Source organism: Fukomys damarensis, unplaced genomic scaffold, assembly GCF_012274545.1.
Source record: "Fukomys damarensis isolate Sample0158 unplaced genomic scaffold, DMR_v1.0_HiC HiC_scaffold_36, whole genome shotgun sequence".
Lineage (NCBI taxonomy): Eukaryota > Metazoa > Chordata > Mammalia > Rodentia > Bathyergidae > Fukomys > Fukomys damarensis.
This window is the reverse complement of record NW_022900948.1, coordinates 48,835,918-48,848,744: the sequence shown is the minus strand read 5'-3', so window position 1 is coordinate 48,848,744 and position 12,827 is coordinate 48,835,918. Positions and strand designations below refer to the sequence as shown.

Sequence of the window (12,827 nt, the reverse complement as noted above, 5' to 3'; positions counted from 1 at the left end):
CAGAGGTCACTCCTGCGTCCAGATCAGCGGCCTCCAGTTCCAGCGCCCACACAGCCCAGCTCTTCAGGTTGAGAGTGGCCACCTGGTCCTGGTTTCTCAGGCTCCATGTCCCCTTTAGGGCTGGCAGTGCCCAGGGCAGCTGCCATCTCCGTCCTAACCCTGCCAGGGACAGTGGGGAAGGACAGGGATGGGGAGGAGGACGGAGGAGAGCCACATGTGCAAGCTCAGGCCCCATGCACACGTAGGCACATGCACACTCTCATCTTGTTACAACACACAAGTGCAACAGCCGCCACCACCCACAAGTACAGTGTACACATCGAACACACACAGCTGCACGCCCACTCACATGCATGCACACTCATACACACGCCTGCAAACTTGTGCCCTGCCCCCCCAGCCACCATGCTCACTGACAGGGGAGGAGGGGCTCCCAGGGTCCTGGGCCTCGAGGGTAGCTGCGGAACATCCATCTTCCATGTGGTTACTTAGTTGGCCTGGAGGCTGAGGGAGCGGCCGGATGCTCTCTGGTGGCCCAGGTGGCCCAAGGCCATGGTGGGCGCACCACAAGTGTGGCTGGAGTGGATGAGTCCTGGAGATTCCTGCATAGGCAGACAGGGAAGTTGTTCAAAGGCCCAGGGCGCTGTTTGGGGCTGGGGCCTGGATGTGCAGGCCGGGAAGCCTCTTCCTTCGGGCACACAGAAAGCCCAGCAGCAGGGAGGAGCTGGTGCGCTGCCTGCCACAGGCGGAGACCAGAGCAAGTGTTCAGCTGGTCAGTGTGGTCAGACCTGTGCAGCCCCAGCTCTGCCGGCATGGGAGGCACTGGGCTCCCACAACACCTGCAAACTGGGCGGCCCGAAACAGAGCCTCTGCCTGTGCTGGTGCTGCTGGTACCTGCACTCCATGGGGGGCCCAGTCTCTGCCCCCAGCATCTCCTGTCCAGAGTCCCCTTTTCCTGGGGCCAGCATGGAAGCCTCAGCCACCTCTGGGGACAGTTTCCACATAAGTTCACGTCCACAGGTTGGGCATGAAATCCGGGGACCCTCTTCAAGCAGCACCCCGGCCCCCCTGCAGAGACCTCAGGCCCCTGCCCTGTCCTTGCCTGGAGAGGGTGGCTGCTCATGGACCAGAGGCCAAGGTCCCCGTGGGCCTCTGACGTGCTTCATCCCTGCCCTGCCCTTCCAACCTCTGCAGCCTGAGCAGCAGCCGGGACCCCACCTACCTGCTGCTCACTTCCGGCCCTGCCCTGGGAAGCCCTGGCGGTGGATGCCCACGCAGGCTGAGATGGCCTTGACCGGAGGCCCACTCGCTCCTTTGCCTCCTGCTGGGCCACGGTTCTGCCTCTCTCGGTGCCACCTGCGTGGTGCCGTGGGTCAGAAGCACCAGGACGAGCTGCCTGTACGGAGCTGAGCAGGCTGTTTTCTTGCCGTGTCTCCCAGAATGCGCAGAACGTGTCCCAGTGCCTGGAGGTGACTGAAGCACGGGAGTCACACGCAGGGCATGTGGTTGTACGGCTGTGCCACTTCATGTCGGGGACCGGCACGTGCGTGCATTCTGCCACCCCGGGGGCTCCTAAACCTGTACCCAGGCCCGGAGCAGCTCCTGAACTTCGGACCTGGCCTCACCATGCGGCAGCCCCTCTGGCTGTGCGGGACAGGGTGGGCGGGGTGTAGGCCCTCAAAGCGACTGGGGACATCTATGGAGTCTGGAGCGGGGTGCTGGTCTCTTTCTGCACGGCAACCCCTGTGCTCTGGACGTGGCCCCAGGAAGCCCAGCATCCTAGCATGGAGGTGGCCGGCCTCAGGACCCTTCCCAAAGAGGCCCTGGAAGCAGCACTGTCCCCGTGCCCTTCGCCACACCAGAACACAGCAAGAAGGGCCTGGCAGACGCTGCCTGGGTCTTGGGCTGTGGCCTGGGAGGTGAGAAGTGAAGCTCTGCTCTCTGTGAGTCCCCGGCCCCACTGTCCTCTCGGCAGCTCACACCCTGAGAGAGGAAGTGCATATTTCCTTGGTTTTTAACTGTGCGGACTCTGCAGACCATGACATCTGTCACCATCACCCTTTCTAGTGGCCAACGAGGCTGTGGGGCACAGCTTGGGCGGTGGGGACAGGAGACAGACTTGGGGCTGGCCCTGCTGAGCCACTGGAGTGTGGCTGTCCAGGTGCAGGGGTCACAGGCATGACAGCCTGGGTCCCCAGCAGGGCCCACGTGGAGCCTGGGGTGGACAGAGGCCCAGCTGCCCCATGCGGAGCTGGGCGTCCCTCTTCGGGAGCGAGGTCGGAGAGAGCCCCGTTTCAGCCTGAGGGAAGGGAGGCCTCCACGCCCTCGGAGCTGTGTGCAAGCCCCGCTGGAACAGTTAGGAAACTGAGGCAGGGGAGAGGAAAGGACTGACTGGGCCCCGAGGTAAGCAGTATCCAGACAGGAACAGAGGGCTCTGTCTTCCCAGGCCAGGCTCAGCTCTGTGCAGGGGTCTGCTTGGGGGAAGAAGGCCCTCAGATCCAGGGGCCCCACCTGCCCCTCCCATATATTCCATTTCCTCTCTGCTTTATGGGGTGCACCCAGAAGTGCAAGCACACGCACAGACTCACAGGCCCAGGACAGAGGAGCAGGTTCCCTGGGAGGTGACGGGAGGAAGGGATGCCGAGGCAGCTCTGCCAAGGCTCAGGGGTGTCCAGTCTCCTAGCAACAAGCCAGGGCCATTGCATGGAGGGGGGACTTTCCATAGTGATGGGATCCCAGGGTTCCAGGGTCTGTCTGCCTGGGCTGGGGACACCCACAGAGCAGCCCAAGAGGACAGACTGGGGCCCAGAGCACATGGATTGGGTCACGTGGAGGAGGAGCCCCCTCAGGGAGGGGCCCAAAGGAGAGAAGGCCTCAGTCCTGCCTTATGAATCGGACCCTCGTCCTGGGTGATGCAGGTCCCGCAGCTCTTGGAAGTTTCTGGTGGCCTTGGTCCTCCATCGATGGCCTAGGGCCCCTGTGGTGCTGGCACATGCTTCCCTGTTGAGGGTCCCCCTGAGCAGAGCAGCCTGGTGATTGGGGACCCCAGAGAGCCCTGGGCCCCTCAACCTAAGGCTGGGGCGAGATCGTCCTTGTGAAGCCACGGGGTCCTGAACTGGATGTGGGCTGGGGTCAGTGTCTTGGCTGGGGCCTGGAGGCCTCTGGAGTGAACCGGACACCCTGGGACAGCAGAGGGAAAAGTGGGGCGAGGGAGACCGAAGGACTTCATCACACAGGGCTGGCTCCTGCACACCCTGGGCCTTGGGGGACGACACACAGGAGAGTTCAGGTTTCCTGCCAGGACGCAGTGCTGGCCGTGGGGGGCAGCAGTGCCACTGTGCTGCAGGGACCCTGCCTCCCACCCCAGGGGACCCGGCCTCCCATCACCAGCCTGTAGGAGAGCCTGTGCTCGAGGTGAGCTGCCCCGGGCAGGAGTGCTCAGGCCCCTCTCACCTCCTCACTTGGTGCCATGCCAAGCACCACCAAACCATCGCCATGACACTCGTCCAGAGCATCCGGGTCGCGAGAAGTCAAGCCGTTCCTCACCCCTGTCACCCTCCTGAGCCCTTGGGCCCCTAACCTGTTCCTGTCGGTGGACTCGCCGAGGGTGGCCACGCCCCCCAAGGCAGTCGCTCAGTGTGTCTTTCGGGAGTGGCTTCTTCCCTTACACAGCGGGTCACAGTTCCCCTGCGCTGTACTGCATGTCACAACAGCACCCTCCAGTCACTTGTCCGGCTTGGCTGGAGAAGTGGGCGGGGCCTGTCAGTTAGAGACCCTGGGTCAGGACCCACAGGTAGAGCTTCTCAGGCTCTCCCTAGATCAGACGCCAGGAAAAGTGCACTGTCAGACCCAAGGCGCACTTTTATTTTGATCTTTTTCTCTTTCCTTTCTTCGTTTGGCTCAGGTTCGCCCTGCAGAGCTAGTTCTTCCCTTACCCCTTCACTCCTCGTTTTCAAATAAACTTTTGGTGCTGTCTTTGGCTTATCTCATTCAGTTCTTTGTTCGAGACAAGAAAGACTTGGAGTACTTGTGCTTGGCAACACATTTTAAAGAAACTACCTGACAGCATTCCGGTGAAGCCGGCCAAGAGCTGACACAGGTGCGAGCCTTTGTGGGACGGTTCCGCTTCTCTTGGGTGAGCACCAGGGAGTGGTTGTGAGGTAGCTGTGTCCATGCTGGCGGTGTACGTGGGTTCCGCTTCTTCCCCATCCTCGCCAGCCCTTGTTCTCCTCTGGCTTTCAATTCTAGCATCCTGGTGGGCCAAAACGGCAATTCCCCTGGATTTGATCTGCCCCGGTTCCCTAGTTATTAATGATGCTGGGCTGCTTCTTCCGTCCTATTGGCCATCTCAGACCTGGTTGGAGGAGAGCCTGCCTGTCAAACCCACCGCCTGTATTGAAGGGGCTGTTTGATGCCCCTTAGCTGTGTTTTATTCGCCTATAATCCTAGCACTCAGGAGACTGAGGCAGGAGGGTCGCTGTGAGTTTGAGACCAGCCTGGGCTACATTGTAAGTTCCTGGTCAGTCTCAACTACACAGTGAGACCCTGTCTAAAAAAAAAAAAAAAAGAAGAATATTCTCACATTCTATATCTTATCATTTCACTTCCTTGACCGGGGTTCAAACTTTCAATCCTCCTGCCTCAGCCTCCTGAGTGCTAGGATTATAGGCGTGTGCCCTACCCTAACACTAATCCTAACTCTAAATGTTGGTGAGGTCCAAGTCGTCTGTTTTTCCTTCGGCCTGTTGTTCTTTGGGTGTTGCATATGATTTTGCCTCACCAGGCCAAGGCCACAGTGATTTGCCCGTCCTCTGAGAGTTCACTGTGCGGAGGTTGGGTCTGCTGAGTGAGTTTCCGCCCATGGGGACTGAAGTCCACCCCATTCTCCCAGGTGGGGCCACTTGCTGAGCAGCCTGTCCCGTCCCCCTGCATCGCTGCCCCTCACTGCTCCTCTGCGCTGGCCATGGCTCCCTGCGGCTCCTGCTGGGCCGCGGTCTCCCCTCCCCAGGGCCTGGTGTCGGGGTCATAGCAGGACCTCTGTGCCCCTCCGGGCTCTTCCTCCCGCGCCTGTCCCTCTCAGTCTCCGTCTCCCGTGCTGGTCAGTGCTGCTGCCCGAGTCCCTCCCCGGTCTCTGCTCCAGCAAGGCCGCCCTGCCTGGGCCCCTCTCTGCCGGCCCCACTCTCCCCTCGGCTTCGAGCTGCAGTGAGGACGGCTGACCTCGTCTCCCGCGCTCAGGGGTCGCAGCCGGGTCCCCTGGGGTCAGTGTCTGCACACAGCCCCGTCACAGGTCCTGAGCCGCTTTCCCTCCTCCCATGGTGGGGCGATCGCCCGCACCTGTCACTCCCCGCCCCCGGGCAGACGTCACGCCAGGCCCCGTCCCCCAGGCCAGCACCGAGGTCCCTCCCTGGCCTCTCCCGCCGGCCCTTCACGCCTCATCTCCCCGCCATCTTCAGTCCTCTGCTCAAGTGCGGCCTTGGTGAGGCCGACCCGCACCGAGCCATCCACAGCACAAACATCCCCTTGTCCCCGCGGCCACGGCCGACCTGTTCCATTTGCTTTTCCCCTTAGCTCTGTGACCTTTAATGAAAATGATATGTAATTATATGAATCAGCGATCCATCAGGAGAGAGCCGCACAATGCCCTGAACAGGAAGAGTTTGTCTGATGAACAATGAACAATGCAAGTGCAAGGAGAACCGTAAGGGGTGGTTCAGGGTCGCGGCAGAGCTCACGAGGAAGACGTAACTGGGGGGAGACAAGACGGCGGGATGCATCTTTCCCGGAGATTCGTCCGGGTGGCTGCGTGGGTGAAAGTTACTCCCCGTTTGTTGCCCGGCGGCTCCGTGGTAGAATGGACCGCTGCGCCTAGCCATGCACCTGCCGGAGGGCCCCTGCCCTCCTAGTGCGGCGCTACTGAAACAGCCGGGGCTCTACAGGCTGGGCTGCCGCCTACCATAGGAAGAATGAAACCGGGGACAGAAAGCGGGCGGCAGGGGAGGTGTCAGTGGAACTCCAAGGAGAGAGAACGCTCCTGGCGGCGGAGGGGTCCCAGAAAGTGGGTGCTGCTTTCTGTTCGCTCGGAATCTCTTATGGACCAGCAGAGTGTGGGCTCTGCCCAGGGTCCAGGGGTCACCCGGGGCTTTAAAATGACCAAGTGGGACTCAGGCTCTCTAACCAGTCTCCCAGCACGGGGAGTTGAAAAGAAAGCCAGTCATGTTGCGTCATTAATTCCTCACACCTGAGCCCTGGATGCAGCGAGGGGCTGCACCCGTTCCTCTGAGGGTCCCTGTCCGGGTCTGAGCCCCGCTGCCTTCTTATTTTACCTCCTGCCGTGGGGCTGAGCACCCAGCTCCCTCTCAGGCCCTGGCTCCTGCTAGCCGCCTCATCACACGTGCGATGATAACTAAACCGCCTCTCACACGCTTGCAGGTAAAGCTGCTCTAAACGGTTTTGTGTGGTTTTCGCACGAACACGCATTTTCACCTTTGGAGATAAATGTGCCAGAGTGCAGTGCTGAGCTGCGTGGCCGTTGCTCGCTCAGTGTTTTCAATCCCTGCACGCCCTGTTGGGGGCGCACATCGCCTCATTCCCGTCACACACGCGCACAGCACCCGGCTCCGTGGTCCCCCAGGCCCGGCTAGCCGCTGTGGTGTTATTTCAGCCACCTGGGGAGGTGTTTGGTGACACCTCCCTGGGGTTTTCATGTGCATTTCACTAATGAGAACCGCTGCCGCTGTCTTTTCATGCCCTGTTCCCATCTGCGGGATTTTCCTCTTTGCTGAAATGACCCTTTTGTCTTGGCTCATTTTCTAATTTTTTTTTTTTAAACCAGGGATTGAATTTAGGACTTGCGAGGCAGGCTAAATTTCTAACTGTCTTTTGCCTGTCCAGTGTTGATAGATCTTCATGCAGGGCGGAAGCTCGTCTTCTGTCAGGTATTATTTGCTCCCACTTCTTAGCTTTTCTTTTTATTCTCCTAAAATGGTGGAGCAGAAGTTTTTGTTTTGATAAAGACCACTTAGTTTTTTCATTTGTTTGTTTTGTTTTTTCGAGACAGGGTTTCATTTTGTAGTTCAGGCTAGCCTTGAACTTTCAGGGAATCCTCCTGCCTCAGCCGTCCAAGTGCTGGGATTGCAGGCATGAGCCACCATGCCTGACAGTCACATTTTTTTCCTTTTCTGGATCATATTTTGGTGATGTATCTAAAACTCCCTGGGGGTCAGGGATTCAGCTGAAGGGCTCCGCTGCCTGCCTTGCAAGCACAAGGTCCCAAATTTTATCCCCGATACCAAACAAACAAACAAAAAAACCTTGACTTAGTTTCATATTCCAAAGCTTTTTTTTTAGTTTTCTAAGTTTACGTTTTACATGAAACCTGTGGTACATTTTGAGTCAATTTTTGTATAAAGCCTGAGTTAGGCTGAGGTTCTTTGTTTCTTTCTATCTGTGGATGTCCACTTGCTCCAGTGCCTCTCATGCCAAGACTGTCTTTTCTCCACTGAACTGCTTTCACGGTTTTGTAGAAGTCAGTGGGTCAGCTCATGCAGGTCTGTCTCAGGGACCTCTGCTCTGTCCGTCCCTTGATCTAGGAATCTGTCCTTCTGCTGTCAGGCAGTCATCGTTACTATAGCTGTGCTCTTGCCACTGGGTGGGCTGAGTCATCCACTTCATGTTTAAAATTTTGTTTTAACTCTTTTAGTTCATTTGCCATTTCATATATATTTTAGAGTAATCTTGTCCACTTACACAAATTTCCTTCTGGAATTTTGGTATAGATCCCACTAAATCCTATATCATTGGGGGAAAATGGCATCTTTACAGGTTGAGTCTTCTACTCTATGAATACAGTATTTCTTCCCATTTATTTACATCTTTAAAATGTCTTTATCATTATTGTGTCATTTTTAGCATACAGATCTTACACATGATTTGTTAGACTAGCACGCAAGTGTTTTAATTTTTAAATGATTGAAAATGGATTGTTTTTAATTTTAGTGTCCATTGTCAACACACAGTTGATTTTTGTATATCTATCTTTCATCCTGCAACATTGCTGAACTTGTTTATTAGTTCTAGGAGATTTGTTTTGGTTGGTTGGTTGGATCTATTGCTTTGTTTTTAAATTTCTTGAACATTTTTAGATGGACAATCATGTAATCTGCAAAAAGGGGCAGCTTTATTCCTTTCTAATTTGTATCTCTCTTATTTTATTTTTATTTTCCTCCCTTCCTTTCTATTCTGTTCCCTCCCCTCCCCTGCCCTTCTCCGCCCTTACGGTGCTGGACAGAACTTTCTACACGATGTTAAATACAAGTGGTGGTAGTGGACACCCTAGCCTGGTCTCTGATATTGGAGAGAGCACTCAGAATGTTAGCTGTAGATTTTTGTAGATGCTTTTTATCAAGTTAAAAATTTTTTTCCTTTATCCTTACTTTACTAAGAGTTGTTATTCTGAATGGGTGTTGAATTTTGTCAAATGTTTTTTTCTGAATTGGTTGATATTATCACGTGAATTTTTTTTCTTAACTTGTTAATAAGGCTGATTTTTAAAATATCAAACCAGGGTGAAGGGAAGGTAGGGGTATGGGGAAAAAATGAGAACCAAGACCTGTCATGTAAAGGTACAAAATCCCAATGATGAATATAACTATACTGTATACCTAAAATGTACCAATAAACTCAATGAGGAAAAAAACATCAAACCAGTTTTCCATTCTTGGAATAAACATTTTCTTGGACACAGCATATACTTAGTTGTATCATTGTTTTTAGTCCATTCTGCTAATCACTGCCTTCTAATTAGTATATTTAGGCCATTTACATTTAATATATCTATTAATACATCAGTGATTTTATATATATATATTTTGTTCTGTTTTGTTTTATTTTTTGAGACAGGATCTCACTATGTACTTTAAACTGACCTGGAACTCACTATGTAGCCCAGGCTGGTCTCAAACTCACAGCAATCCTCCTGCCTCAGCCTCCCAAGTGCTGGGGTTACAGGCATGCATGCACCACCACACCCAGCAATTTTATATACATTTTTTTTGAGACAGGGTCTTGCTATGTAGTTCAGGCTGGGCTTGAACTCATTGAGTAGCCATACTGGCCTCAAACTCAGAGATCCTCCTGCTTCAGCCACTTGAGTGCTGGGATTACAGGCACATACCATCATGCCAGCTATATTGCTTCTTAAGACTACTATAAGAGTATCACAAACCTGATGACTAAAAATCCAGAGTTTTAGGGGTGGGGATGTAACTCAGTGGTTGAGTGCTTCCCTAGCATGTACATGAGTTTGACCCCCAGCACATAAACAAAACAAACCCCAGAATTCACATAAATGTATTTTCTCACACCTCTAGAGGACAGAAGTCAGAGACACAATAAGATTTGGAAGGTGTAAAGTTTGACAAAATGCATGTTAATGAGAAAGGTGCCCTTGTGAAGAACAGGGACTCAGTGCTCCTGAGGACCTCTGAGGACAGAATGGAAAGCATCAGATCCCACACCCAGAAGGAGGAGTGATCAGCCTCACCCAGGCTGATCAGTGACTGTCACCACTGGCAGTTCGGTGTGTATGAATTCTCCTGCATGTCTGGGTCTCACCAGGTTAAAGACACCTGGGCAGGGTGAGTCTGTCAGGGTTAGGGGTGGTCTAGGCAGCTGTAGATGGGTCGGCTGGATATAGGCAGGGCCTGGGGCAGGGCAGGCACTGAGCAGCACCATGGTCTTTATCTCCAGCAGCACTAAGGTGTTATTCATCAGATCCCAACAATAACAGCACCACCGGGATCGTGATGGATGTGGACTTGGCCTGCAGGGACAGGAGGGAGGGGTGTGGTCAGCACCCAGTGCAGGCTGGCCCTGGTGGCAGGGGACATAAAGGGCGTCCGGAGAGGAGCCGGCGCAGCCTCGTCCAGACTCCAGGGGACCTGCTCTGCTGCAAGCACAGCGTTGGAGATGAAGACCCTGCTCCCGACCCTCGTGCTGCTTGGCCTGGTGGCCGCTCTGCAGGCCCAGGACCCCCTGTCCCTCCAGCCAGAGGAGCCGAACGTGAGGCCCTGTGGGGGTGGTGGGCAGGGGTGGCGGATGGCAACCGGGGCTGTTTCTGGGGGGCTGGAGGAGTCAGAGATTGGGGGGCTGGGCAGCACGACCCCTCCAGGGCCAGTCCTGGAGCAGGGCCACCTCCGCTGGCTCTCGGGGTGCAGCCCATGCCTCAGAGGCTCTGATCTGGGCCTTGCGGGACTCACGCTCGGCTGCTCCAGCTCATAGGGACCTGGTACACGAAGGCCTTAGTGAGCAACATGACCCTGCCGGGACCGAAGACGTTCCAGGTGGTATTCCCCTCAACGATGACGGCCCGCGAAGATGGGAGCCTGCAGGCCAGGGTCACCTTGATGTGAGTGTGGCCCGTGGGGACCCTCGGTCTCGTGCTCCCCTCCTGTGCCAGCAGTTTGGATGTCGGTGATGAAAGTCCCCCGAGGTTGAGGGGACACAGTCCCGGCCACGTCCTGCAGCTGGGGCAGGGTGGGCTGGGGTTTGGGTTACCCTGTCGGGCCAATGCCCGGTGAGCCGAGTCGGCTCAGGTGTAGACCAAGAACAGCTGTCCCTGCACCCTTGTTTCAGGATCATGGGTCAGTGCCACGAGAAGGAGATTCTGATGCAGAAAACCGAGGAGCCTGGCAAATACATCTCCTGTGAGTCCTACCTGCTGTGCCCACGCCCCTGAGGTTCCCCTCCTGTCACAGCTTGGCCCAGAGCAGGGGGTGACCAGACCACGCCTCCCTCTGGTGGCCCTGTTGACCCAAGGGGAAACTGAGGGCTCAGGACCCCAAAGCAGGCAGGGCCAGGCTCCAGCCTCCATGTCCCTGGCCTCCACATCTGAGGTCCGCAGCTGGGTTGGTTCCTTCCTGGGGACACAGCAGGGCCTGGCCTCGGCTGGCAGGTGCCCTGGGTGATGCCGACACGTCCCCACTGTCCCCCATTGTGGTCTCCAAGGTTTCCTCAGGGAAGGACGGCGCTAAAGAGCACTTTCCTCTCTGTCTGCAGCCGGGGGCGCGAAGCTCATCTACGTGGAGGAGCTGTCCACGAAGGACCACTACATCCTCTACTGTGAGAAGCGGGGCCCGAAGAAGATGTTCGGTGTGGGGAAGCTCATAGGTGAGAGCTGGGGACCCCAGCCCCTGCTCTGGAGAAGCCCACGGGCCACCCTCTGGGGTCCGGGCACAGCGTCTCTGACTGGGAAGGGGTCGCAGGCCGGGGACACCAGGCACAGGGCAGACGCAGCCCTCGGGGGCCTGGCCACTCGGGAGGGCGCTGCAGCCACGGACGCTGCTAGGTGCCGCTTCCTGGGGTCTCTGACCCCGGCAAACCAGCTGGAAGGGAGTGGCCTTTGGGGTCCTCCCTGGGGGACAGGGCCGGGCCCCTCCAGGACACGGGGTCCTTCCAGACCAGCGTGTGACCCTGCGGGACTGCTCGGGGCCGCCCTGCCCCAGGGTCGCTCGGTGACAGGGCCCCAGGGACCTGCTCAGCACCGCCACCTCCTCCCTCCCTGCCCCTCAGCGTCCCTGGCCCCTCTCAGGTCCCGCTTCCCCCCACCTGGCCCCTGTCCCGCAGGAAGGACCCCCGAGGAAAGCCCTGAGGCTTTGGAGGAGTTTAGGAAATTTGTGCAGCGCAAGGGACTCCCGCAGGAGAAAATCACCATCCCTGAGCAGAGGGGTGAGCGGGCGGCTCTGATGGCGTCTCTCTCATGTCCCCTGTGTCCCCGTTTCCCTCTGTGTCTCCATCCATGTCCCCTGCATCCCCATGTTCTTCTGAGTCCCTTGTGTCCCTCTGTGCCCCCAATGTCCTCATGTCCCTCGTATCTGTGTCCCCGTGCCCTCTGTCCCCTCACAGGGACACCAGCCCTGTCTCAGGTCTCACGCACAGAGGGTCTGAGCTGGGTGTGACGGGGTCTGGGCACCCCCGTCCACCCCTCACCTCCAGTTTCCTTGGTTTCCACAGAAAGCTGCGTCCCTGAGCGAGACTAGGGTGAGTGACCCCGCTGAGGACACTGGGAAGTCCAGGGTCCTGGGTTCTGGAGTTTGAGGTCCAGATGCTGGGCCACTCCTGGGCCGGCAGCGGTGCCACTTCAGGGGTGCCTGGGTGTGACCCCAGGACAGGAGAGTCCTTCCTGCCGACGTCCCCCCTTCTGGTCCTCACTGTCCAGCACCCCCACACCCACCAGGAGGCCTGGAGGTGCAGCCATGGAGGGGCCAACCAGCACCCTGAGGAAGAGCTCTGGGCCAGCAGCCGGGTCCCCGAGTCTGGGCCTGACCAGGCTTCTCTTCCCACGCAGCAGCCACCCGGATCTGCGTCCCCCAGCTCTCCCTCCCCACTGACCAGGGCTCCCAACCAACCACCCCTCCTTCGGCTTCCTCCACCCCACCCAGACCCCACCCTGCTCCCAATAAAGAACTTCAGCAGCAGTGGTGGCTCAGCCTGCCTGTTGGGGCCTCGAGGGGGTTCCCAGGATCTCTGTTTGGAGGGGAGCCATGGGAACAGGGGAGACCCTGGACCCCAGGGGCCCAGCATTGACAGCCCCTCAGGGCCACTGGTGACCTGGGGTCCCCCATGATCCTCCCCCAGGCAGGAGTGTTTGGGAAGCCACGGGCCAGGCGAGAGGGGGCCTCTGCGTCACGGCTTCAGGTGGTGTGTGGGCCCGGCAGGGCTCCTGCACTGATATGGCCCATGGGGCCATGGGGGCCACAGGAGGGAGGGTGCTGGCCTGATGCTAAAGAGCCCCAGAACCCACATACCCCATGGGACCTGGGTTCCCAGAT

The 12,827-nt window shown here is 57.1% G+C and overlaps 2 protein-coding genes across 2 annotated transcripts in view; both read left to right on the top strand.

Annotated features, from left to right (window-relative positions):
• Lcn10 (lipocalin 10) overlaps window positions 1–1,673 on the top strand; it is a 6,098-nt gene extending 4,425 nt beyond the window's left edge. Inside the window, exon 5 of the mRNA XM_010608966.1 lies at window positions 1,440–1,673. Within this exon, the coding sequence (XP_010607268.1) occupies window positions 1,440–1,673 (234 nt within the window). The remainder of the gene's footprint in view (window positions 1–1,439) is intronic.
• Window positions 1,674–9,784: 8,111 nt separating this feature from the next.
• Window positions 9,785–12,439, top strand: LOC104851607 (odorant-binding protein 2b-like). Its single transcript, XM_010608851.1, has 7 exons — window positions 9,785–10,059; window positions 10,279–10,405; window positions 10,633–10,703; window positions 11,056–11,166; window positions 11,623–11,724; window positions 12,010–12,036; window positions 12,233–12,439. Exons 1-6 carry the CDS (start codon window positions 9,804–9,806, stop codon window positions 12,033–12,035), a joined length of 693 nt encoding a protein of 230 aa, XP_010607153.1. The 5' UTR covers window positions 9,785–9,803; the 3' UTR covers window position 12,036; window positions 12,233–12,439.
• The last annotated feature ends 388 nt before the right edge of the window (window positions 12,440–12,827 follow it).

What these genes read in the sequence shown, in the direction of transcription:
- LOC104851607 (XM_010608851.1), top strand. Translation starts at nt 9,804, where the DNA reads ATGGATGTGGACTTGGCCTGCAGGGACAGGAGGGAGGGGTGTGGTCAG. An exon ending in CGGTGTGGGGAAGCTCATAG is followed by an intron (nt 11,167 to 11,622) that starts GTGAGAGCTGGG and finishes CCTGTCCCGCAG; the next exon opens with GAAGGACCCCCGAGGAAAGC. An exon ending in CACCATCCCTGAGCAGAGGG is followed by an intron (nt 11,725 to 12,009) that starts GTGAGCGGGCGG and finishes TGGTTTCCACAG; the next exon opens with AAAGCTGCGTCCCTGAGCGA.